Source organism: Antechinus flavipes, chromosome 2 (genome assembly GCF_016432865.1).
Source record: "Antechinus flavipes isolate AdamAnt ecotype Samford, QLD, Australia chromosome 2, AdamAnt_v2, whole genome shotgun sequence".
Classification (NCBI taxonomy): domain Eukaryota; kingdom Metazoa; phylum Chordata; class Mammalia; order Dasyuromorphia; family Dasyuridae; genus Antechinus; species Antechinus flavipes.
Genome location: NC_067399.1, coordinates 150,402,728 through 150,428,110, shown reverse-complemented (window position 1 = coordinate 150,428,110; position 25,383 = coordinate 150,402,728). Strand labels below are relative to the sequence as shown.

The 25,383-nt window shown below is 35.1% G+C and overlaps 1 protein-coding gene across 3 annotated transcripts in view; it reads right to left on the bottom strand.

Moving 5' to 3' along the window:
- The window catches only part of TMEM87B (transmembrane protein 87B), a 50,779-nt gene extending 25,766 nt beyond the window's left edge, over positions 1-25,013 (bottom strand). The window contains exons 1-10 of one of the 3 annotated variants that reach the window (XM_051975812.1): positions 24,238-25,013; positions 19,438-19,498; positions 18,560-18,651; positions 14,719-14,853; positions 12,931-12,987; positions 12,004-12,097; positions 7,682-7,743; positions 7,209-7,392; positions 6,362-6,461; positions 3,764-3,857 (exon numbers count right to left, since the gene is read on the bottom strand). In XM_051975812.1, the coding sequence (XP_051831772.1) occupies positions 3,764-3,857; positions 6,362-6,461; positions 7,209-7,392; positions 7,682-7,743; positions 12,004-12,097; positions 12,931-12,987; positions 14,719-14,853; positions 18,560-18,651; positions 19,438-19,498; positions 24,238-24,453 (1,095 nt within the window). In that variant the 5' untranslated portion in view covers positions 24,454-25,013. The remainder of the gene's footprint in view (positions 1-3,763; positions 3,858-6,361; positions 6,462-7,208; positions 7,393-7,681; positions 7,744-12,003; positions 12,098-12,930; positions 12,988-14,718; positions 14,854-18,559; positions 18,652-19,437; positions 19,499-24,237) is intronic. The other 2 variants (XM_051975811.1, XM_051975809.1) reach the window with 2 other exon arrangements.
- Between the last annotated feature and the right edge of the window lie 370 nt (positions 25,014-25,383).

The following is a 25,383-nucleotide window of genomic DNA, read 5'->3' as shown; positions in this document are numbered from 1 at the left end:
ATATGTGGGCATATACATACACACATACACCTCTGAATTTTCCCTAACCCAGAAAAAAATTTAAATGGATATACTGAAATTTCAAGGGCTAAGTACCTAGACTCTTACATGGCTAACTAAAAGTAGTCTAAATAAATAAGGAAGTGGGGATGAAGAAAAACGGCTTATGTATATCTACTGAAACAGATATGATAAAAGTAAAAGATAAGAAGAAACAATAAAGATGCCTAGAAGTTCACAAGGGACAAAGTCCAAAAAAAAAAAAAAGAAAAAGCCCACAATAAAACCAATGACTTCATATGTTTATGCAGGTGAGATGGGTAGGTGGTACAGTGGACAATGTATTGGACATAGAGGAAGACCCGAGTCTAGCCTAAGACACTTATCACCCATGTGATGCTGGACAGATTACTTACACTCTGTCAGCTCTGGTTTCCTCATCTATAAAAGGGAGATAATAAGTATTACTATTAAGTAAGTAATGCTTACTTCTCAGGGTTATTGTGAAGCTCAAATGAGATATTTGTAAAACACTTTAAAACTTTAAAGCACAATATAAATACTAGCTATTAACATTATTTTGTATTCAACGTGTGGGTAACAAGAAAGGTAAACTTGAGAGCTTAGCACAAAGAAGACAATTTGACACCATAGATATCACTCAGTCATGATTAAAACAAATACATGAGAATATGACTCTGAAAGCATGGACCATATTCAAAGGAAGAAGACAATTAAAGGGGAAATTAGGGAGGTGCAGAGTAACACTATAGGTTTAAAGATGTGTTCAGTTAATTGAATGGATGCTCATCAATTGAGAAATGGCTGAGTAAATTATGGAATATGAATGTAATGAATATATATAGGTCTACAAGAAATAATGAGCAGTTCTATGAGTTCTCTTAATGATAATTTCATTCAAAATTTGAAAGAGTCAGCAAAGGAAATAAGTCTTTTGCACCTGATTCTCACCAATAAGGAAGAACTCATTTCTGACTGGGAATTATTAGGGAGAATGTGGTCACTTCATTTTAAAATTTGTGATAGAAAAAAGATAGAGAGCATCTGTTAAGAATCAGTCTAAGAAGAACTAGTCATTAAAGGATTTATTTATAGTAGGTACTGTGGAAACAAACACAAAAGCAAAATAATTCCTATATTTAGGAGCTCACATCCTACTAATGAGGTAAAGAAACTCAAGAATAAAACACTAAAGAAATAAAGGTGAAAAAAGCAATTCTGATCAGAAGGAAAGAGGAGTAATTACATAGTACCCAGTAAATGCAGAAAGAACAACCCACCAAATAACATAATTAAAAAAAAAAAAAAAAAAAAAAAAAACAACTATACAGATGATGGAAGTCAGGACAGACAATTGAAGATAAACACAAAAAGTGTGGTACAGTGAGAATGTCAGGAAAATTAGAATTTAGATAAACTGAACAACTAGAATGGATGGCAGGAAAGAAAAAGAAGAAAAAGGAGAAAGGGAAGGGAAAAAATATTTATTAAGCACCTACTAAGCACCAGGGACTGGGGTAAGTGTATTACAAATATTATATCATTTGATCATCACAACTATGTTAGTAGATGGGTGCTTATTCAACCCCCCCATCTTTGGGTTGAGGAAACTGAGACAGACAGCGGTGAAGTCTTGCTTGAGACTGCATGTGAACTGAGGCGTTCATTCCTGGCTCCAAGCCCAGTGCTTTCTCTGTTGCACCACCTAGAAGAAGGGATGCTATCACTGTCCCTCAATTCTCACACTGCCTTCTCTGAGAAGAAAATCACAGGAGGGCCAGTCCTTATGCCTATGTTTCCTCTATCAAGAAGAATGCTGTTTGCATCTTAAAGTTCAGAAAGGAAACAGGAAGCATTTCCTGACACACTCTTTCCTTCTAAAATGACCACGGATGTACTTCCCTGTATATATGTTGTATTCTCAGGAGAAGATAAGATCCTTGAGGGTATATTGTTTCTCAAGTTATCTCTGTGACCCTAAAGCCTTCCAGATAGATGAATGAGCGAATGAATGATAAGGACTGATTAAGCAAGTAATATGTGCCAGGCACCTGCACAGAAGAGCCACTTGTGTCCTGATTATATTGAAAGGTAAAGAAGGGCCCTAATTGCATGGGAGGTTATCAGTGCACCAGGCCCAGATGCATTACATCCCCAAGAACTCAATAATCAGCAAATGTGACTAAAGGGCTACTTGACTTTTTGTGATCTTTGCTGAAAAGGCAGAGTTGCCACAGGACTGATGAAGTACAATACTGTCCTTTTTTTTTTTTTTTTTTTTAAGAAACTTGCACATTAAAACTACAAGCCCCAGAGATGACTGCTATTCCTAGCCAAATTCTAGACTATATCAAAGATATGGCTACTGAACATGCAGAAAATAAAATAATGAACCCCCAAAACCCAAGAAGGCTTCATCAAGACATGTTATTCTTTTTTTTCTTTCCCCTGAGGCAATTGGGGTTAAGTGACTTGCCAGACTTATAGCTAGGAAGGATTAAGTGTCTAACACCAGATTTGAACTCAGGTCCTCCTGACTTAAGGGCTAGTGCTCTATCCACTGCACCACCTAGCCACCCTCATGCTATTCCTTTTGCAGAAAAGTTACTATATTGGCATATCAGGGAATGCTAGAGACATAATTTACTGATTTTTGCAAAGCCTCTGGCAAAGTCTATCACATTCTTATAAATAAATGTGGGCATGGTGGTAACACAGTGAAGCAGACACAAGACTAATTAATTAAATAGTTATACCTAAAAGTACTTATTGGTGGTTCCAGTTCAATGTCAATTTGGAAAGAAATGGCTAGTTGTCCCTGTACTATTCAACATTCTTATCAATGATCTTTAATAAAGGAATTAACATTTATCAAATGTAAAGAGTACACAAAGATCTTGATAGGCTTGAACACTGGGGTGTATCTAAAAAGATGAAATTTAACGAGTATAAATGTATAATTCATCTAAAAAAGATCTAACAAAATGTCAGCTCAAATGCCATCAGTTAAAACTGCTTTTATATATATATATTTATATATATTTATATATATTTTAATGTTCAAAACTGGTCAACTGCATGCAAAAGAGTATTTAGGTTGTCCATTTGGTTAATAATTTGCAAGGTTACATGAGAAAACCAAGTACTCAGACTGCACAATGTTTTCTGAAGTGAATACCCTAATTCTTAAAATTTTTTTAATAGCAAAAATTCAATATTCCTTCTTCTTACGTACCACTACATATCAACCTACCAATACTTATCTTTGAAACGATAATAAAAATCAATTGAAAACTATTGTACTATTTTCAATTCACATGCAATTTTTTAAGTAACAAGTCAGATAAGCTTTCCAATTGCTTTTGGTCAAAAAGCACGGTAAAAGTTTCACAGCAAAGAGAATCAGAACAAAAGGATATGGGATGTTTAAGATATACATCAAATGTGTAGAGAATTTGTACATACAAAAACTTTCAGAGTGAATTATATTTTACATTAATTAGTACTTTATCCTGTTCTTCATATGCTCAGGAAAAATAATGATAATTTCTTAAAATGAAAATATCACATAAGCAGAAAGATCAAAGTAATCCAAATGAAACTTTTTGTAAATGTATGCAATTAAAAATATATAATAAGAATACTAGACTATGTAAATTCATTTCTAGAAAAACTCACCAAAATATTTGACAAAGTAAAACATGTCTTAAAAACAATTTTTTTAAAAGTAGCCACTTTTTACCCCAATAATTCTCATAATGCCTTCAATAGCTGCAAAAATGAAGTAAAGAGCACCCAGGCCGATCACTCGATGCATAACTGTTCCTAACCGGGGTCTGAATCAATGAAAAAGAGAAAAACAAAGCATGAGTAAGGTAAAATACAACCAAAGGAAACACTGGTTACAATAATCATACAGAAACAGTTCCCATTTTTTTTCTTCCTGCAGTTAGCTATCTTTTTCAGCAACAAACAGCAGGTCATTGAAATAGAGATCCAGGGATTAAAGAAGCAAAAGGAAATCATTTATGCAGATTAGATCTACAGACTGAGGAAGCAGTACCTAAAACTGACCAAAAAATAGATTGATTGCAACAAAATGTGCTTTTTAAAAAGTACTGTTCAGAGTATATCAAATGAAAATTAAAAGAATGCATGGTTATCTGCATATGAGAGGCTATAATTGTGGTGTTAAGTAGAAGTAGCCCTGGTAATTTTTTTTTGAAGACCATCAGTAGGATTCATGATGTAAACTGGGCCTGAGATAACTTTATAGATGAGAAACTTAAGGTTAAGATGAAGCTCATGGTTACACAGGTAGAGTAAGTGGTAGATTGAATTCAAATCAAAGTCTTTTGATTTCAAATCCAGCTTTCTTTGCTCTGTATCAGTCTCTTTTCTCACTTCTAGGCTAGAAATAACCACAGAGATCAGCCAAGTTCAATGCCTTCATTTTAAAAATAAGGAAACTGAAATTTGTCCCTATGAGAATGCTCCAGCTCCTGGCTCACAGTAAGTACTTAATGCTTCTGAATTGACTTGCACAGGTAGTAAGGCAGCAGAGGCAAGTTTTGAACCCCAATTCAGCCTTCTTTCCATTCTTTTGCCTCCTTTGTTTAGGAGAATCAAAAGCAAAAAGAAAAGAGGGAAAAACATTTTTACAAGATCAATTCATTTTTCACATTCACATCTAAGACAACATCTAAAGGTTCTATATAAAGCAGACATGCTTTCCACCAAGCAATCTGGAGAACCTCACTGCCCTCATAACGACATAGCACTCATCAAAAAGGAAGTAGCAGGGGGAAAACCCAAAATATTCTGAAGTGCCATAGTTTAAAAATATCTTGTTATCTTGTTATAACTATATGGTTACATTTAGCTATTGAAACTCATGTCAGCAAATTGCAGAAATTGTGAACAAAAAAAAAGAATTGATTTTTAGTATTCCCCAAGCAAGACACAAGAGTTAGGGGCAGAGTAAATTTAAAACATTAAGTCCTTCATTAGAACAATGCATCTTGAGAAAATTCACACAAATTGTAAAAGCAGAATTAAATTCAATTACCCTGAGTCAACAAATTTAACGCTACTGATATTTTCAGGATACTTGACATCTACCCATCAGAGTTATGAAATTAATTAATAAGTTACATAAATTTATGTTTTACAAACTATCCAAATTCATTTTAAGAAAAAAATTAGGTAATAATGAAATCCAAAATGGTACAGTACTCACACTTAGAACTCAGAAGACATAATTTCAACAGAGATTTTGGATCCAAATTAATGCAGAACCCTAAATAACTAAAATTCCTTTCCTGCTGACTTTTTATAAGGAGTAACTAGAGCAGAATGGATAGAGCCAGACTCAGTCAAAAATCAATCAATAAGCAATAGGTAAGAGTCTACTATATGCCAGGTACTGTATAAGGTCTTGAGAATATATAGACAATAAATGGAATCCTAAAGACTTTACATTCTGAAGATCTGAGCTCAAATCCTACTCTCACACCTATTGGCTGTGACCCTAAGCAAGTCACTTAACACTCTCAACTACAGACTACTCCTATAGACTGAGATTTCTTATTAGCAGCTCTCTGCACCAATAAACATAGAGCCAATTAAACAACAACAAAATCCAACCACTATCCAACTTCAAAATAGGAAAAAGCAAACTGACAGAAAATACTTATTAAAAAAAAGTACCTTCTAGTATCTAATATCTTTATTAGAATCAATAAAATTCAAACACTTGTTTCTCTGAGAAAAAAGGCAGAACTCTCTTTCCCAAATGTATGTTGGAACTGAATAAATCCTGAAGTTAATGAAAAAAAAAAATTTAAGAAAAACTATTCTTGTTCTATCATGGAAACTAATATATAATAAAACGTAAATGCAAATACATATGTGTGTTTCTGGGAAGGGGGGAGAGAGGGAGGGAGAGAGAGAGAGAGAGAGAGAGAGCGAGAGCGAGAGCGAGCACACACAATGAATAAACTTATGAAATAAAAGCACTAAAATAAATGGCAGGTTTACGAAGAAGTTATTCCAGCACAGCTTTATCTATTAAGATTACATTAGTGACATGGAAGCAAGAAGACTGGTTAAGAAACTATTGTAACAGACCAAGCTAAAGATAAAGAAATCCTAAACTACATAAGCAGTAATGAGAATGAAAAGAAAGGGTAGATATGAAAGAAGAGCAAATACATTAAGACAAGGAATAAATTAGAGTTAAGAGTGATTCTAAGGATTTAAGCTTGATTGGGCAAGTACTGGCACTATTAAATGGAAAATTCATAAGCATAATGGTTATAGTATAACACCGAATACTTACTTCACAATGCCATAGCCCAAGCTCACAATAATAACCAGAAGGCGTGCTAGTGTCCTTTTAATTGCAGAAATCAGCTCAGCAAACATTAGTAAACCCTGGGCTGAAAAGAAAACAAATCACTTCTGATAAAAAATAGTGAACTAGAAGAAATTCTCCACATGCAAGATTTCTCATTTCTTCAAAATTACATGTAGCAAACCCTTTCTCAGATTTGTCATCTATAAGCCTTCTTGGGTACAGAAACTCTTAGAAAGGTGAAAAATGAATGCATATGAATAGCATATAGTTGCAATGCTACTAAAATAAGGTGAGTTCCTTGTTATATTTAAATGGGAAAGAGAATAGTAAGCAAATAAAAATAAATTTTTTAAAGATCATTAACAAAAAAAATCTCTAATTTTCACTAACAAAAATTCTTTTACTTAATAAACTATTTTTTGTGAATACAAATAAACATGGAAGATTAAGTCATCTGGTATCCACAAAAGTGAACTAGAATTTCATTTGAAGGATGGAAATAATAAAAGAATCATCACAGAATTCCAGAATTTTAGAATTGGAAAGAGCTTAAGTGCCAGCTAGAGCTTAAGTGCCAGCTAATCCAACTCTTACTTGAAGAATTTCTTCCATAACATACCCAACAAGTGATTAACCAAGCTATACTTGAAAAACTACATGATAAGGAATATATGCCAACATAAATCCAACTGCTACTCTAAGAACCACATGGTTCCCTTCACCTCCTTCCTTTCCCACATTTATTATAATAATTTCTAGAAGTCAGATCTCTAGAACCCAACCAATCGAATGCCTTCTATAACATATATGCAATAGATCAGCAACTTACAAGACAGTCCTGTAGTATTGACATTTTGATATTCTGCATAAAATACTGCTTTTTCCAGCATTCCCAGGAAAATAACAGCAGCAATCCAGAACTGAATCCTTAATAAATCCTTCCAATAACAGGCAGACCACATCAGCCAGAGTACACCATACAAAATGTAAATAATGCACATCACCATATAAAACTGTAGGAAAAAAAGAAGTTTTAGATTATGTAAGCCAATTTTCTTAAGACTGGCTGTCCTGTGTCAAAATATTATTCTCAGTTACTTAATACATTTTTGGTACTTGGAATCAAAAATAGAGGACAATTGACATTATAAGACACTTGAGAGATTCTAGAAAAGCCATTTCAATTCTCAAGGTCTCAACTAACTCATCTGTAAAATAAGCTTAGAGGAAATTACACCTTTATCACTATTAACATTAACATTAATATCCCACCATTTGTTGGTTTCCTTTTACTCTACTTACAATCATTAAAGGCCATTCTGAGGCAGAGATATATCCATGAAGGCCCACCATCGAAAGAGAAACTGATGGGAAAAAAAACAGGTTTTCTATCAATTTCTTTTGTTAAGCTATTTAAAACACACTCATTACCCTGATGACATAGGTCTCTCTATCTCTTCTTCCCTGTAACTCTACGCTCCTATGTGTACTGTCCCTGGCAAAGAGAAAAACTGTTCCTTGAGAAGAAGGACTATTTTATCTTTCTAACTTTATAACCAGCACATTATTTAGCACATATAAATACTTAGTCATTTTTCATTTATTCAAATGAACAAAAACTTATACACAAAGTGAGGTGCAGAATAGTTTTCAACAGTTACTTATTTGACAGATTAATTCAATAATCTATCCCATGCTATGTTAAATGATTTAAACCAAATTCATTTATAAATATATCTATATCATTTACAACAGGAAGCATAATCTAGCCTTTTAAATGTCTAAATCTAAGAAAAGCTGGTTTTAGAGCTACCTATTCCATATCTATGCCTTGTTTTCAAATGACAAGATAAAGCTTTTAGCCTTCTTCTGGATCTCTCACAACAGCTAATATAATATTGCCAATGCTTTCCTATTCTTAGAATATTCAATAACTGAGGATAGGTTAAAAAAGAGAATAAATATTTGGAAAATTAGCTGAAGTAGAGGAGATAGAATTAGCAGGAAGCCTCCTAATCTTCACAGATCTCAATATTCACCCATTTGTAACCTTGCACTCTTTTGTATTCCAAAGTAAAAAGCTGTGGAAAGAGCCATGGTTAAACTGTTTACTTGTTCTGTGAGTCTTTTTGTACATTCATCTTATCTCTCACCTTCCTTTCACAACAAAAAATTAGTTTATACTTGCTACTTTTAATTTCTTACTACCTGCTTCCTCTTTGGATTCATGATCAGGCCTCTATTCACATTAGCTCTGACTGCTTCTTTTATACCTATTTCTGGTTGCTTTTCCCTCTTTCATGCCTAAAGGTTAGATGAGGATACATCTTCAGGATTCTTTACACCTCACTAGGGCTGACTTCCATCACAGGTCCTCCCTTGCGCTCCAGACCAGAAGCTCTTGCCTCCTAGATATCTTGACTCTCATATCTTGCATGGACCTAATTCAAAGTGAGTATGTCCAAAACCAAAGGATCTTTTCCCAAAATCCAATCTTGCCCTCATCTTTTCTACAATTTTCTAAATCATCCAGGCTTAAAACTCACCTCTTCTCCCTCTCTACAAGCAGTCAGTCACCAAGTTGTATTGGTTCTATCTACCAGAATCCCATCATCTGTTTCTTCCTTTCTATTCCCACTGTCACTAAATTAATCCGTTCACTCACCTAGAATCCTGCATTTGGCTTTGAACTCATTTCAGGCCTCCAACCTCTTCCTGGGTCAATCTAATTTACCTAATCCTCATAGCACTCTTCATAGGGGATAACTTTAATCATATCTTAGTAGTGCTTAATGATTTTCAATGGCATTACCCACCTTGCCTACCAATAAGGTCCCAAATCCTCAGCTGAATACAAAGGACCTTGACAACCTTTCTGACCTTACTTCTACTGTTTTCCTTCTCAAGCTTAATGCTAGAACCAAAAGAACTAAATATATTTTTGACTCCATATTCCAATAATTAGTAGTCATGCTTCTACTTTTGCTCTTCTCTACACACCTCAATATTCACCCACTGAAATATTATTATATTATGTTATTATAAAGTCTTCTTATACTTGAAAGCCCAGACTAAATTAAATGTCATTTCATCCATTTAAATCTAATTTTAATCTAAATTTAAATTGTTTCTCCAAGTTAGATGGAATCTCTTCTTCATTTCTCTCAGAATTATAGAATCAAGAGTTGGACAAAACCTCAGAACCCTATTAGTCTTCTCTATATCTGAAAAAAGAATTCATTTATAACATTCAGCCTTGGTCTGAAGACATCTGCAAGGAAAAACCCATTGTTTCCACAGGTAGTACATCCCACTTTTCAGCAATTCTAATTGTTAAAAAGATTTTCTTTATGTTATACCAAAATCTACCTCTCTGTGGCTTCTACATTTTTCATGTTTCAACTTTGAACTGAACAAACTGAACAAATTAAAATCTATTTTTACATTTATAATTTGACATGAATCAAAAGCAAGCTCAAAGACCTATAGTTTGCTTATCATTCGTCCTCTTTTTTTTTTTTTTTTAATTAAGGCATTTGTTGTTCTTCAGTCCCACAAAATCTCTCTTTCTTTCATTTTTTCAAAAATTGATGACAATAGCTCTTTCATCTATTTTGTCAGTTCTTTAGTACACATGTAGTTCATTTAAGCATATCAACAGATTCATCAAGCCCAAAAAGATGCTCTCAGCTTTCTATTTACCTTGGGTTCCATTTCTCTCTCAGATATTTCTCTGGTCACTAGGAAATCTTCTCTAATTTTAATATACCTCATATAAAATACTACTCTTGTGTTTCCTGCCCCCTACCCTACTCCATTTCTTTTACACTTCCATATATTTCAAGGCATATATATTTCATAGTCATATCCTGTTCATGAGTCTCATCTCACCAAATCTCAGAAATATCCACAATGTTAATTTCCCTTTTTACTTTACAATTTCTACTTTGCCTTGTCCCTATACTTCATAGAAAATACTCATCTAAAGTCATGGGGTTTTATTTCTGTATCCTTTTATGGGTTGTTTTTTTATGAAAGTCTGGTTATCTCTTCTACTTCTTTTCTTTTCACATTGTAGACATAACCATATAAGGTTGGCTGTTATGAAAGCAGTTTTATCTTACTCCATTTCAATCTATTTTTAATAGATTTTATTAGGTACAATTCATCCTTAGCCAGGAATCAGTCATTCTTGTATTTCGAACCATTGACGAGAAATCAAATCCCATTCCCAAATCCCCATTTTTAACCAGATCTTCACATCCCAAATGTGAAACTTTCCTAAAGTTTTGGATTAGCAGCACTAACAAAAATCCCACCTATGATTTTAAGGTCTCAGTTTTTTGGCAAACATTCATAATCCTTAACAATTCTTTCTGATTCTTAATGACATTATTGTATGGTGTACATGCATTATCTGAAATAAGAAGTAGCTATCTGCGTTCAGTTTCTACTTCCCCAATTAGGCATTTCTGTTCTAATTTGTTTAACTCTTTCCATAGACATATTACTGATTTCTCAAAGTCTATACCAATGAGACATAAGCTATGGCAAACACTGTTAAACTGGACATAAATTTATAAAATAAGGATGAAAGATAACATATGGATACCTCAAATGCTCTATTAGTATTCATAAAACGCCAAGAGGACCAAATGAAGGCCCCTAGACAATAAAGTATATCTGATATGCAAGATTTCTAGAAAGATATGGACAAAAATCACAAAGAGACAAAAAGGTGAAAGATATGTTAGCTATTCTAGAAATAGCACCTACTCTTATAAGAGATCCAATATAGTTATTTACAGAACTATTACAGATCTCTGCAACTTGCCTAGAAATCTCCTAAAGGCATTCTCATTGAAGTTCACATTTATAAAGTATCTGTCACACGCAAATAACAATATTTGCAAGTGATAGGTTCTTAGTAAATGTTCTGTCATTGTTTTTGTTTAGTTATTACTGGTGTCTAACTCTGTGACCCCATGTAGGGTTCTGTTTTTGTTTTGTTTGTTTGTTTTGGCAAAGACACTGGAGTGATCTGCCATTTCCTTCTCCAGTAGATTAAAGCAAGTAGGATTAATTGATCTATCTACTGAGAGTTTAACTGCCTCCAGTAAATGTTTACTGAAAGGAAATAATATCTTATGAAGAAGTCAATGTATTTAACAAATAAATTTCTAAAAAATCAAAACCACTCAAAGGCCCAATGAGGCCTCCTAGAAACATTCAATATTCATTCATTCTGAAGACCTCATAATATCTGGCAATCTTCTCAAAAATACTATTTTAATTAAAAATTTTTAAATTTGCAAGTGTGGAGTAAATTTAGTAACTTTAAGTTTTTACATTTTAAACAGTTTTTTTTTACTGAAAACTAATTCAAAAGGAAATTAAAAACACTTATTTGAAATGTAATGCAAACTTGCTCTTAGGAAAAGAGTATGACTCTCATCTTAGACATTTAAGGCCACTCCAAAAAAAAAAAAAATCACTTTCTAAAACCTAATTAGTAATAATTAAGTCTTAAATGGTGTATTACTCACATAGTTGTTACCCTTAGAATAAGAGACAGAGTACTTTGAATACACAAAAAAACCATGCTTTTAGAATAAGTAATTTACCATTCAAATTCCAATTTGTATCTTCCTTTTCTGTTTTAAAAGAAATAATAAAGAGATGCGGTCCATCCCTCCATGTTGTAGCTACAACATCATCCTATAAAAGAGGAAAAATCCTTTCATAGCAAAGGAAAATGAACATTTAAAATAGCAACTATTTGTTCCTTAACTTTTAAAACAAATATGAGTTGAATTTGCTTTCAATTTGTAGCAAACATAAAGGATTTGATGATGAAAATCTTTGTTTTATCCAAATAAATCTTTGCTCCAATGCTTTACTACCATACTGAGCAAAAAAAGGGAGTAGTTTTCTCTCAAATTTCTCTCCAAATTCTATCTTTCTATACATCCCTCTTTTATTTTTTTTGGTAGCTACTGTCAACATTTTTTTCTAAAACATGTGTTTTCAAAAATTACATTAGAGAATTTCAAAAGAACCTATCTAGATTAAAGACAAAGGACAAAATACATTTTACTCTTTAAAAAAGCCCCCTTCTCTCTGGACTTTTCAATTCTGTTGCTTTTGCTCTCTTGAATGCCTTGCCTGAGCCATTTCTATGAGCTTAATTTCCATCATCTAATTTATGTTTTTTTTCCTCCCTTCCTCATGGGCAAAAGGTAAAAGGCAGAGGAATAACAGTACAGAAAGAAGAAAGAAATGTTTTATTGAGATTATCAAATGAAACCTCAAAGAGATCTTCAAACTATACAAATGAATGTGGGATTGATGTAGATATAATACAATACATATCTTCATTTAAATAATCTCAATTCTAATAACTATTTGCAAACCATTTATTCTGCCTCCTCTCCCTAAACATATATCAACTGCAATTCAGCATAATGAAACTGACTATCCCTTAGTAGAGTCTTCTAAAATCCTATTGTACTATATGTTTAGTTTATGAACAAATAAAAATTTAAATTTACCATTGATCCTTGCAAGTCTGGAAGTTTTTTCATATTTACCACTGTTTGTTCTTTACTCTTAAAAAAAAAAAAGAGAACAAATCATTGAGACCAGAAAGTTCAACTTGAAATAAAAACTATTTTACAGTACTTTCTGAAAGGAAAAAAAAAAAAAAAGCAACAGCAGATGAAGATATTACATACCAAATGGGGAATCTCTTTCTACATAAAATATCTAAGACTACTAACGGATAAATTAAATATGAGAGGACAAAAGGAAGTCCTGCTATACTTTTCTTAAGCTTACAATGAAAAATGTTAACAGATATGTTTTCCCTAATAACAGGTGGCACAAGTTAGTTGCTTTATAGAGACCTCATGTTTTAATAGGGCAAAAAAGTAAAATGATACTTAAAATAATTTAGATCTGAATTTGAAGAAATTTTAAAAAACAGGGATTTAAGAAAAGACTAGATTTTGTGTGCCACTAGATTTGACAATTATTTTGGAAGAAGATGACAGGGATCATATATTCTCTTGAAATTCTTTTGTAATTTTTATGATTTTCAGACTATTTAGAATAGACAATATACAATGATTGGGAATATAGACTTACAGTTGCTTAAAACTCAATAACATACACACATTCTATATACAAAAAAATGTTAGAATAAAGTTCTGAACATGGCGGGAGGTGGAAATGACTCATTTTGTAATAAAATTCTTCAATTTTAACTTCAGAGTAGCACAAATATGTGTGTTCATAGATGTATGCATGCATACATGTATACATACATATACAGATTAAAAAAAAAAGCTAAGTTACAAATTGATGGTGGATCTCCCTTTTGGGAAGACAAAGAAAAGAGGTAGTTTTAATGAAAACAAAGAGAGGACCATGGCTTCTCCCTGTGGCTCTCTATTTGACTGCAAAGTAGGGAAGGGGGACCTGCAAGAATTGTAGTGAATTGAGAAAAGAGGCAGATTCAGAGCAAAGAATTTTCCTAAAGGGCCCTGCAAAGCTGCTGCAATAGGTCACTAGATAAGCATTAGGCTACAACTAAACTTTGGGGCCAACAGCTAAAGCAGAAGAAAGATGTTATGTTGAAAACAAATTCAGTGATTGGCTATTGCAATGAAGATGATAACCCCCCCCCCCCCCATTTCGACTAACGGATCACATAATTCTCATTCTCCGTAATGCCATGACCCTCCAGGAAGAACCCACTGCAGTTCTGCTGACTGATGCTTTGATGCACAAATCTTTTCTGAACACATTTTTGGGGGAGGGATATTATCAAAAAATTAACAGAGGCTGCTGTTTAAAATATGATGGTATAAAAATCAGGCTTTTTTTGCTAATAAGTTAAGGGTCTTCTAGGGCAGCTAGGTGGATAATGGATAGAGTACCAAATCTGGCATCAGGAAGACCTAAGTTCAAATCTGGTTTCAGACACTTACTAGTTGTATGGGTAAGTCATTTAACCCTGACTGCCTTAGTTTCCTCATTTGTAAAAAGAGCTGGAGAAGTAAATGTGAACCACTGCAGTATCTTTGTCAAGAAAATGTCAAGTGGGTCACAAAGAGATATGACTCTATCTAAGACTTACCTTAGCTGAAGTAGAAAATTCAGGAGGTAAAGAAGGTGGTGATATACAAGGATATAGTAATTAAAAAAAAAAAAAAACACACAACCAAATAGCTGATGAAAATTAAAACCTTTTCTTTAGTGATTAGTTGACATTTATATTAACTGGAAAGAAAAAGCTGTCAATGATACAATATTCAGGAAATTCACAATATACTCACATTTAACATAGGAAACATCTGTAAATCACTGTCACAATTTAAATGTTCACGTTTTTGCTTGCGACATTGTTTTCCTTGGAAATAATTTTCACAGAAGTCTTCATCGCCACTAAGTATGTGCTTGTCTAACAGTTCCTATCAAATAAAGTTTAGAATTGTTTCAAAACTTGCTTATTCAAATAAGTTTTTAAATAGTTTAAAATGATCCTGCACATAAATTTAACAAAAAAAAGTAACTCAATTTTTACTTACATGGATATGTAAGTGTTTATAAAAAGTCACATTAAAGAGAAGAGAAAGAGAACAAGCACTTTCTTTTTTTTAAATTTAATTTAATTTAATTTAATTTTCAACTCCAAATTCTATTCCTCCCTAACCCACCATTTTTAAAATTCAATTTTACTTTATTTTCAGTTCCAAATTCTCTCCCTCTCCTTGAATTTTCCCATCCAACAGCTACCTTTTGCAACTATGGTTAGAGAATTATTATCCAAATGAAGTACAGAGAAGATAACACAAGATAAAGACATAATTTTTAATTAAATGAAATTGAAAAGTTTTTGCAGAAGCAAAAGTGAACCCAACAATAATAACAAAGGAAATCTCTGAATAGGAAAAATAAAATTATGAAATAATGGTATACTGGCCATGATATATAAGATCAAAAGCCATCCCCCAGGAGATACATAATTATAGGATATTAAATGAATAGTTCTCAAAAGAACTGCCAACTATTAACAACAATATGAAAGGCTTTTCTAAAATACTTTAAAAAGAGATATAAATCAAAACAAACCAAGATTTCACCTCACACCAAGAAAATTAGTAAAGATAACCTAAGATAAAACAGTAAATGTTGTAGGGACTGCTGAAACATCCTCTGCACACTAATATGCCATTAGTGGTGCTAAGAATTGGTCCAACCATTTTGGAAAGCAATGTGTAACTGTGAAGAAAGTAACGAAAATATTCACATACACTGACCCAGGGATCTCATTGCTGAGCAAATACCCCATTTAGACAAAAAGATACATACAACAAAATATTCAAAATAGCATATTTTGTGATACCAAATAACTAGAAACAAAATCAATGTCCAATGACTTGAGAATGGCTAAACAAATTTTAATCTATGAATATATTCAGAGAGTACTGCAGCAGAAGAAACAATGGATGTGAAGAATACAGAAAAGCATGGGAAGACTGATAAATTCACAGAAAGTGAAATAAGCAGAGAAAACAAAAAATACAAAAACCCTAATGAAAAGAACAAAAAACTAAAAGTGAATGAAGTATAATGACAATGATGAAGACAGGCCACAAAGAGAGGGATGAGAAAATGTACCTCCTTCTTTTTGCAAAGGAGGGGTGCCATGGGTATGGAATTCTAGATATACTGTTAAACCTGGCTGACATATAGGTTGGCTGAACTGCATTTGTTTCTCTCTTTTTTTGTTATCTGTTAAAATAGAAAAATCTTTGGGAAGTAAAGAAGAAATAAATTCAGAAACTGATCTGTTAGAAAAACAAAAAAAATCAGTAATTTTTTTTAGAAAGGCAAGCTATGGTCATATAGAAATTTTACTTATAAGGAATGCTTTGCTCTCTGTAAATTCAAAATGAGCTATTTCTAGAGAAATGCACTGGGTAAGAATCATATCCAACTGTTCAATTCTATTTTTAAAAATTAACTGGCATTTTGCAAAATGTCATATTTAATTTTTTATTTAATCTTTCCCTGCTAAGGTTTCATTGTTATAATCATTCCCCTGCCTTCTCATCCAAGAACTTCTCTCAGCACCTGGGGCTCTCTCCTTCCACTACAATAACCCTCCTTCCAGGGGTTTCCTCCCAAGAATAAGTCAAGCTGTCCATGACAGGCTGCAAATGCTTCTGACTCCTTAGACTGTGCTATCATGCCCTCATTTAGCTTCCATCATACCCATTCCCCCCCTTCAGATCTCTTGTTATGTGTTTTCTTCCCACACTAAGATATAGATTCCACAAAGGGAAGGACTTTTTTAAAATCTGCATTTGTATCCCTGATACTTAGCACAATGCTTGGCAATAGTCCTTGCTTTATAAATGCTACCTAGCCTATGACATAAATATAGTAGATACCATCTCTACACATAGATAAGGAAATAGGCTTAGGGAAGCTAATTTTCCTATGATCACATAGCCAGTATCAGGGGATGATTTAAGTCTACAGCATCAAGACCATCATTCTTTACATTATTATCCACATTAAATGTACATATTAAAATGCCAGAGTGCATAAGGAAGGACAGATACTGCCACATGCCATGTAAGTATGAAATATAGAAATCACTAATAAATATGATGCTTAACTACAATTAGTATCTACTCAAATTGGAGACTCCTCAGACTAATGGATATCTATGCTTTCAGTTTAATTTACTCTGCTTGATGTTAGAACCATTGTCCCCACAAAAAGGCACTTAATAAATGATTGAATGAAATGCAGGTTTTAAAAAAATTTCAGTCACATGTCTACTGGACCACTTTTCTCTCCCCCAAAATAATTTTAGTTGTGAAAATGCAACATGGTTTTTAAGTTATTAGTAATCCCATCCCCAAAAGCTACAGGATAGGAGAATGCAAAAATGCAGAAAAGGAACCCTTCCTCTCTGTGAGACACTATACTGAAGTGGTCATAACACAATTAAATTCAATACACTTGTTCAAATTTTACAAATTAACCCCATCATGCAATTATTCAATTTTAGAAAAAAAATGGAGCAAAATACAGGAATTCCATGGGAAAAAATTAATACTGAATTTTAAAATATCAATAATACAGCAGAAGCCAAGAGGAGGTACAGATATAAATTTTTAAAAGAAAGTAATGCTAAAAACAAAAAAATCAATAAAAATAATGTTTTTAAAAGGAATAGAAGGGAAGAAGAGTACATAGATATTCCAAAAGCAATCATAAGAAATTATTTAAAAACATTAATATACCAATTTTAAAAGTAGCTAAAGAATTAAGAGAAGCACCAAAGGACATGATAGAAAGGATACAATCAAATATGGAAAAATAATAGCATTCTTTGCCAGGAGTGGGATTTGATAAAAATTTGAGATTAATGGTGAGGAAGTTAGAAAATACTAATTTCTCCCTTCCACTACCCTTTTCATTTTTCTGCTAGCTTTCTCCCTTTCCCCCCCTCTTTTTACTTAAATGTTTATTCTCTTCTTTCTACTAAAGTTTTATGATCTCCATCCTTAATTTTAAAGTCTGGAGAAAAAGTGGTTCTCTTAAACTTTTATTAATTTAACTTATCTATACTACATTTCTGAGGATATTAGGGAACTAAGTATTCATAAAGGATAGCTTAATTGACTTATAAGAAAACCTAAACCGAATCTGTGGCAAAATTAAGAAAACAATAAAAATTCAACTCTATTAAATACTTACTATATAGAAGGCTCTATGCAAGGTGCCAAAGAAACAGACAAAAAAAAAAATCCTTTTTCCTCAAGGAACTTATATTCTATGGGATTCAACACATACATAGATAACTATACCTAAGATAATTTGAGGGAGAAAAGAGGATTAATAACAGGGAAAGTGGTTTCTCAGAGAAATCAGGGAAACTTCAAGGAAATTATATCAGGTAAATTCAGCCTTGAAGGATAATAAAGATGCAGAAAGGCACAAATGAAGAGGGAACATTTTAGTGATAAGGGCTTGCTGTATTAAATTAAATATAAAAGCCTTATCTCCCATCCTGATATTCTAATAATTCATTAGACTCCTGGTCCCCACCAAACCTAATTAGCAATACAGTCCTTAAGACATTTGTGTTTTACTTACTTCCAATTTAGTATATTCATTGTGACATGCATGATATTTCAAATGCCACTGTATGGTAAAATTCACAGGCTCAGGACAGCTGAATGACTTAACTGTTTAGAAAGAAAGAATCTCATTTTACATTAAAAATATAAATTACAAACTCAAACTTAGTATTTTTAAAGTAACACATTCTGAAGAGTTTGTTTTAACTTAATAAAATCAATTTATTCAATCCAAACAAAGGAAATAGTTTCATTAAAATATAACAAAAACTTAAATATTCCTAATACATACTATTAAGTCCAATGTGATAAGTATAACTTGTTAGAAGGATAATCAATTTCACTCACCAAGTTTTATATCATCCTACAATTGTTTTCTATGTTTTCATCTGTACAGACATAAGAAGTGTAGTAGAAAAACAAAGCTCTTTCATTTATTCTTTTCCACTGAGGGGAAAAAAATCAGTAACTCCTTAATCAATACTGAATAAAGGATTATAATCAAGAGACCCTGGTTAAAAGGAATCTTAGTGATCATCTAGTTCTTCATTTTACAGGTGGAAAAAAAAAAAAAAAAAACCACATTAAATGACTTGTACAAAATCTCCCAGCTAGATAATGGCAAGATTGAGACTAGAATCCAGGTTTCTTAATTCTCAGTCTGAACATTTAATAGACTGGGACTTTGCCTTGCTTCCTCTCCTAATAATATATAATTGAAAGGAGAATACAAGTTAAAAAAAAAAGTCATCTGTGATTTTTCAGCTGATGAGATTTATGACTATGGGAAATGTGGGTGACTAAGAAAAATTCAGTCTTGCAAATATTAAGATTTCACACAAAATTAAAACCTTACAAGGTTACTGAAAAAAACCTTACTAATGTTATACTTACTTTTAAGTTTGATCTCAGTAGAATTAAACATAGTTTTCCTAAATATTAATGGTCTTGATCCCTACAAAGAAAAACAAACATATTATCCTAAAGATGTTAAAAGAGTTTATAAAACTACTCCTTCACTAGTTAAAAACAAAACATCTACTTTACTAAAGAATATATACAAAACCATAATCAGTAAACAGGTAAATAAAAATAAGTGATTAAAAAAAAGATAGCTACCTTGGTAGTTATTCAGAAACAAAACTCAATCAATAAACATTAAGCACCCACTCAATGCCAGATACAGTGCAAAGATACTGAAAATGTATTTGTTTATCAGTTAAAAGTCCATTTGTGAAGAAGCACAATCATCAATCCAATTCTCAACCCTTAAGGCATGTTCTAAAAACTTCCAGGAGTAAAAGTTCATCTCCCTCAGATAACTATAAGGCTATGTGATATTGGACTTCATCACAATAAACTAATCTGAGTCTTAATAAAGGCTGATAATAAATCAAATTTCCTTCTTTTTTGATAGACAAGTGCAGCACAGTGGATACAATAATGAACCTGAAATGACTAAGACCTGCGTTTGAAGCATCCTTCACATGCTTCTTAGCCATAGAAACCTGTGCAAATCTTTTAGGCAAAGTATACATTTGGCATGAAGCCATCAAATAGATACAGATGGGAGACTTTAACTATCTAGACATATGTTTGGAGGTATATCTTTGCCCAAAATAATAATAGCTAATAACTAAATAGCTAACACTTATATAACACTCTAGGCTTGAGCTTTACTTACTATTAACTCATTTGAGCTTCACAACAACCTTGAGAGATAGATGCTAATACTATTTCCATATTACATAGGAAAATTAAGGCAAATAAAAGTTGTGCCTTGCCCAAGATCACAAAACTCATAACTATCTGAGACTACACAGGCTTCCTGAATCCAGATCTAGCACTTTAACCCACTTTGCCACTAGCTGAATAAAAAAAGAACAGCTAAGGATTTCTTGGTAACTCAATGGCAGTTTTATCCTTCCAAGGATATAGAAGTCACCAAGTGGAATAGGCTATTTTTACAAAGAACTCACACAACACAAGCGCTCACAGAGTGGTCAGAAGAAGTGATACAATCTCAAGCTGTCTGAAGAACTTTGGAATCAACTGTAAGACATGAGAGACATTGGCACAGGATCACCCACCATGGTGTGCCCTCTCAGAGAAGATGCTGTGCTCTATGAACAAAGCGGGATTGAAGTAGCTCAGAAGAAATGAGGGATGTGCAAACTTAGAGAATCTACCCCAATTGTTCACAGGGATTATTTGTGCCCAACATGTGGCAGAGCATTTTAAGCTCTAACACAGTGATGTCATTTCAACAACCAATCTGCTTCCCAACCTAATCTATATCCCAATGATGACATCCTTTTGTTCCTGCCTCCACTGATTTTTACCAAATGTCTCATACCATGCATCTCCAAATGTTGTGGACATTTCAGACTGTAAGATTTACAGACATCAAAATCAAAATATCTCTTACAGAAGTATGTCCTCTAGTATGTGTTGTACCTACTCTTCCACCCTGTTCCCACTGAGTAGGAAATAGTGATACCTTTTCAAAGTCATATTCTGGTTCTATCCCACGTTTCAGTGATACCTTTGATAACAAGTTTTCATCCTTATTTTATGATTTCTAATTTGCCTTTCTTATTATTAATACTTTGGACATATGTATATATACATCTAAGGCCATGGATTTTATTGGGGATTTTTTTAAAGTATTATGAATGGGTTTATTGTTACTTTTTTCATGGATTTAGCTTCTTGTGAACTCCTAGGCATGTCTACAACTACTATTCTTCCTATAATGTAGCTAACATGTGTGGCATTAGCGAGTTAGGGGAATTAGTGGAAAGAACCAAGGATTTCTTTATTGCTGTAAAGTAGCTGCCTCAGTATCTCCCATCAAGATATTACTAATCACTGCTACAAATTGTTTTCCTGCCAGATTGAATGATCTCTCATCTAATTTCTTCTTTGAATTTACAGCATCATCCCTTGGGGACCAAAGTTATTTTAATCTTAAAAAGCATGGTTCCCCCTCCCTACTCAGGAGGCATTCTATGTCTAATGTTCAAGTGATCTTTTAGTTCCTTCAGTAATTGCTCTTCCCCTTCTTTATATTAAATTACTTCTGACCGTAACTTCTAACTTGTAATGTAAATGGCAAAACTTAATACAATTAAGAACAAGAATTTATTTTTGCTCCCAAAGTTCAATGATAAATTAATACCCCTACTTTTAATAATTCCTTACTCAGAAAAAAAAAAAGAAAGAAAGAATTCCTTAGTCAGGTTTATAGGAAGTAATTAACCAGGAAGTTAGTAGTGCTTTGCACTTACAGTTTATGATTCTCTAGAAGCACTGCAGGGGCAGATGAAAAATACAAATAGAATACTCAAGCCATTTTCCTTCCTCCTCTCTAATGGAATGATACACTTTTTTTCTCTTATAGCTTTAATGCAATAAGAAAATTTTCTAACTCCTAGAACTACATTCACAGTCTAGCTGAGGATATTGCTATCATTTTCAGACTTATGGTGAGATCATGTCAAAACATCACACTAACATCTCTCATGGAGAAAATGCTACTCTCATCAAACTACCAGATCAGTCATTTGATCCAAGAACAGCAAGAAACAACCATTTTTTCTTCCTACTCTGTCTGCATCTCGCTTGCAAGAATTTCCCATAATTATGCCCTTTCCTTTCTCTTATTTTATAATAATTACTCTCCTACACATTTCCAATCCACCTCTATTAATTCCTTATGTTTTTTCAAGGCGTTCCCTGGTTAAAAAAAAAAAAAAAAAAAAAAAAAAAAAAAAAAAAACAAAAACACTTCATCTAATCAGCCTACAATTACCCTTTCAAACACTTCCTCAAAAGCTTTCCCCCATCACCTTAGTATATTCTGAAATGATATGGTAACAATCTAGAAGTAAATTGTACATTCACTAAAAGTCAACAATCACATTTACTGAGTGCCGCAAGACACTGTGCAAAATACACAAGTAAATTAATTAGCAGTCCTATCAGTTCAGATCCCTCTCAGACATCACTTGTGGAAGCTTCAGCAGAGTCATCTGACCTGACCTCATCTATAAAATAATGAGGCTGGGCTGAATGTCTTCCCAGAACCTTTCCAGCTCTAAATCTATGATTCTATGACTCCCAGTATGAGAATTCTACACACCAATCTAGTAGATTAATTAACACTAATTTAGTAGATTAATTCCTAAAGAATTGATCAAAGAAGTAAAGTGATTTCCTATAAGCCTTGCAGTACAGTGCTGGATTTGTGACTCCGATCTAGGTTCAAATTCCAGTTCTACCATCTATATGACCTGTCTCACTGCTTCACCTGTAAGATAAGGAACTCAATAGAAGACCTATAAGGTCCCTTTCAATTTTAGATCTACCATGCTATCATGTTTTGGGTCACATAATGTCATCATGGCATGCTTAGCCTTCTAACTGGAGATAACACTGTCTCAAGTCATCACTACAATTCACCTTCAGTTTCAAAAGTCATTTATCCAAAATCTGCCCAAGTCACACACTCTACCTTCCTATCCTCAGCTCCAGGGGCTTCCCAATGCCTCCATAATCAAATACAAGATCCCCTGTCATTTGAAGCTCTTCATAACCTTCATAACCCTATCCTCCCAATGCTCTTACTCTTTAAAATCAATTTTTGATTGTCAAAGCACGACTCTGTGGGTCTTTTTTGGCAAAGATACTGTAGTTTGCCATTTCCCTCTCCAGTGCAATAAAGCAAAGGGGGGTGGGGAAGATGGGGGGGGGGGGTAAGTGTCTTGCCTCGACTCACAAAGCTGGTGAGTATCTGTGACCAACTTTAAATTCAGCTTTTCCTTACTCCAGGCCCAGAGCTCTAGCCACTGAGCCACCGAGCTCCCTCTTCTTCCACTTGATTTCTCACCCTACAGCTAAATCCAGCAAACTTGGCCTTGGTCCTGGCAGCCTGTAAGGCAGGACACACCATCTTCTCTCTGTGCCTTTGTCCCAGCTACTCCCCATGCTTGCAACACCTCGGCCTCCCCGAACTCAAAGTCCGCCTTCTTCTGCAGAAAGAATTCCAGGGCTCCCCTAAGTTCTTCCCTCGTAAATGACCTTGCATCTACCCAGTACGCTCCTTCTATGTATGTGGGTACTATAAGTACGTGGCTATTTGCAAGTCGGTTTTGGCCTTTCCGGGTGTCCCCATATTGGCGAAAAATACGCTCTATAGAAATAAATGCTTGGTAGCGGCCGCCAGAAGCTAGGTTTGAATGCATCTCGCTGAACCCAAGCCCAGCACTCTCGGCAAAAAAGAAAACAAAGCCCAAACCCCACCAATTGCCCACTCTCCGAAGCGACTGCAAGCTACAGCAGGCTTTAAAGCCCCGGCCAGGGGTGTGTCGTCCTCGGTGTCCAGTACGAGGAGAAGCCAACGCCCCCGCCGCCACTTCTCGATACAACTCGGAGAAGGAAGCCAAGCGGCAGGCCGGAGATAGGGGAGTCAAGGGGCTCGTCGCCCCTCTCAAACACCCACCCGCACTACACCCGTGCCGGGGCTCGAGGGGGACGGCCCAGGTCTATCCCCGCCCGTTGGGTCCAAGAGCGATCCCAACCAGGAGACCTTGGCCTTGACGTTACAAGGGCGGGGGATGGGTTGAACGGCTCAGAGAGGCCCGAGAGGCGCCGCGTCCGGTCCGGGCCTCACCCCACGAAGACGCCACTTACATTGCGGACGGTCACTGCCCAGCGTCCCGACTCTGGGACAGCCCCCGCGCTTCCACACAGCCAGCACAGGACGAAGGGCAGCAGCGGCGGCGCGCGGCGGAGACCGGGTTGGGGCGGCTGAGGCGAGTGGCGGCGGCGGGAGAGAGCGCGGGGGCCGCGGCTAGCCGGGTCATTATCGGCGAGCCGCTGGCCCCCGTGTGGACAGGCGGCGGCCATGTTGATGCAAAGGCCTCACCTGCTGCCCGCGTGACGCCCGCTCCTCCCCCTGCCCCCGCCCCCCTCCGGCCCTTTACCTGCCACGCGGCGGCCCCTCCCCTTGACCCGCCCGCCTCCTTCGGGCGCCGGAGTCTGGGGAAGGCGCAAGGTGGCAGGCGGGGTGGCGGTTGCTGCTGCCATACTGTCTGCTGGTCTGGGAGGGAGGAAATTGCGGTCTTTGAGGGCCGGGGTTACACTAGGCCCCGGCCCAGGCACTCGGATCCTCTACACAAGGTTTCTAAACCGGCAACTAGGTAACTGTCAAAATGTGAAAGAATAGAGGAAGCACAGACACTCCAGAACGGAAGCGGCTGGAGCGCAGCAGGGGGCGCAGCTCCTGGGCTTGGGCAGGCGAGGAAGCGACTCCTACTGAGAAAGCTGCACAGCAGGGGCAACGAGGCCACATGTCCCAAAGAATTAAGCGACTAAAGCTTGGCTTTAAAAGCTCGGTATTCAACTATTCAAGCCTGAAATCGAACTCAGACTTTTGGGACAACCAAGGGAGAGTTATGTGTTCCTGCCTCTAAATTGATGAAAATAGGATGCCAATACTAGTAGTAGTAGTAGTAGTAGTGGTGTAGTAGTAGTAGTGGTAGTGGTAGTGGTAGTGGTAGTAGTAGTAGAGGTAGTAGTAGTAGTAGTGGTGTAGTAGTGGTAGTAGTAGTAGTAGTAGTAGTAGTAGTGGTGGTGGTGGTAGTAGTAGTGGTAGTGGTAGTAGTTAGTAGTAGTAGTAGTGGTGGTGTAGTAGTAGTGGTAGTAGTGGTAGTAGTAGTAGTAGTAGTAGTGGTGGTGGTGGTAGTAGTAGTAGTAGTAGTAATAGTAGTGGTAGTGGTAGTGGTAGTAGTAGTAGTGGTGGTGGTAGTGGTAGTAGTTAGTAGTAGTAGTAGTAGT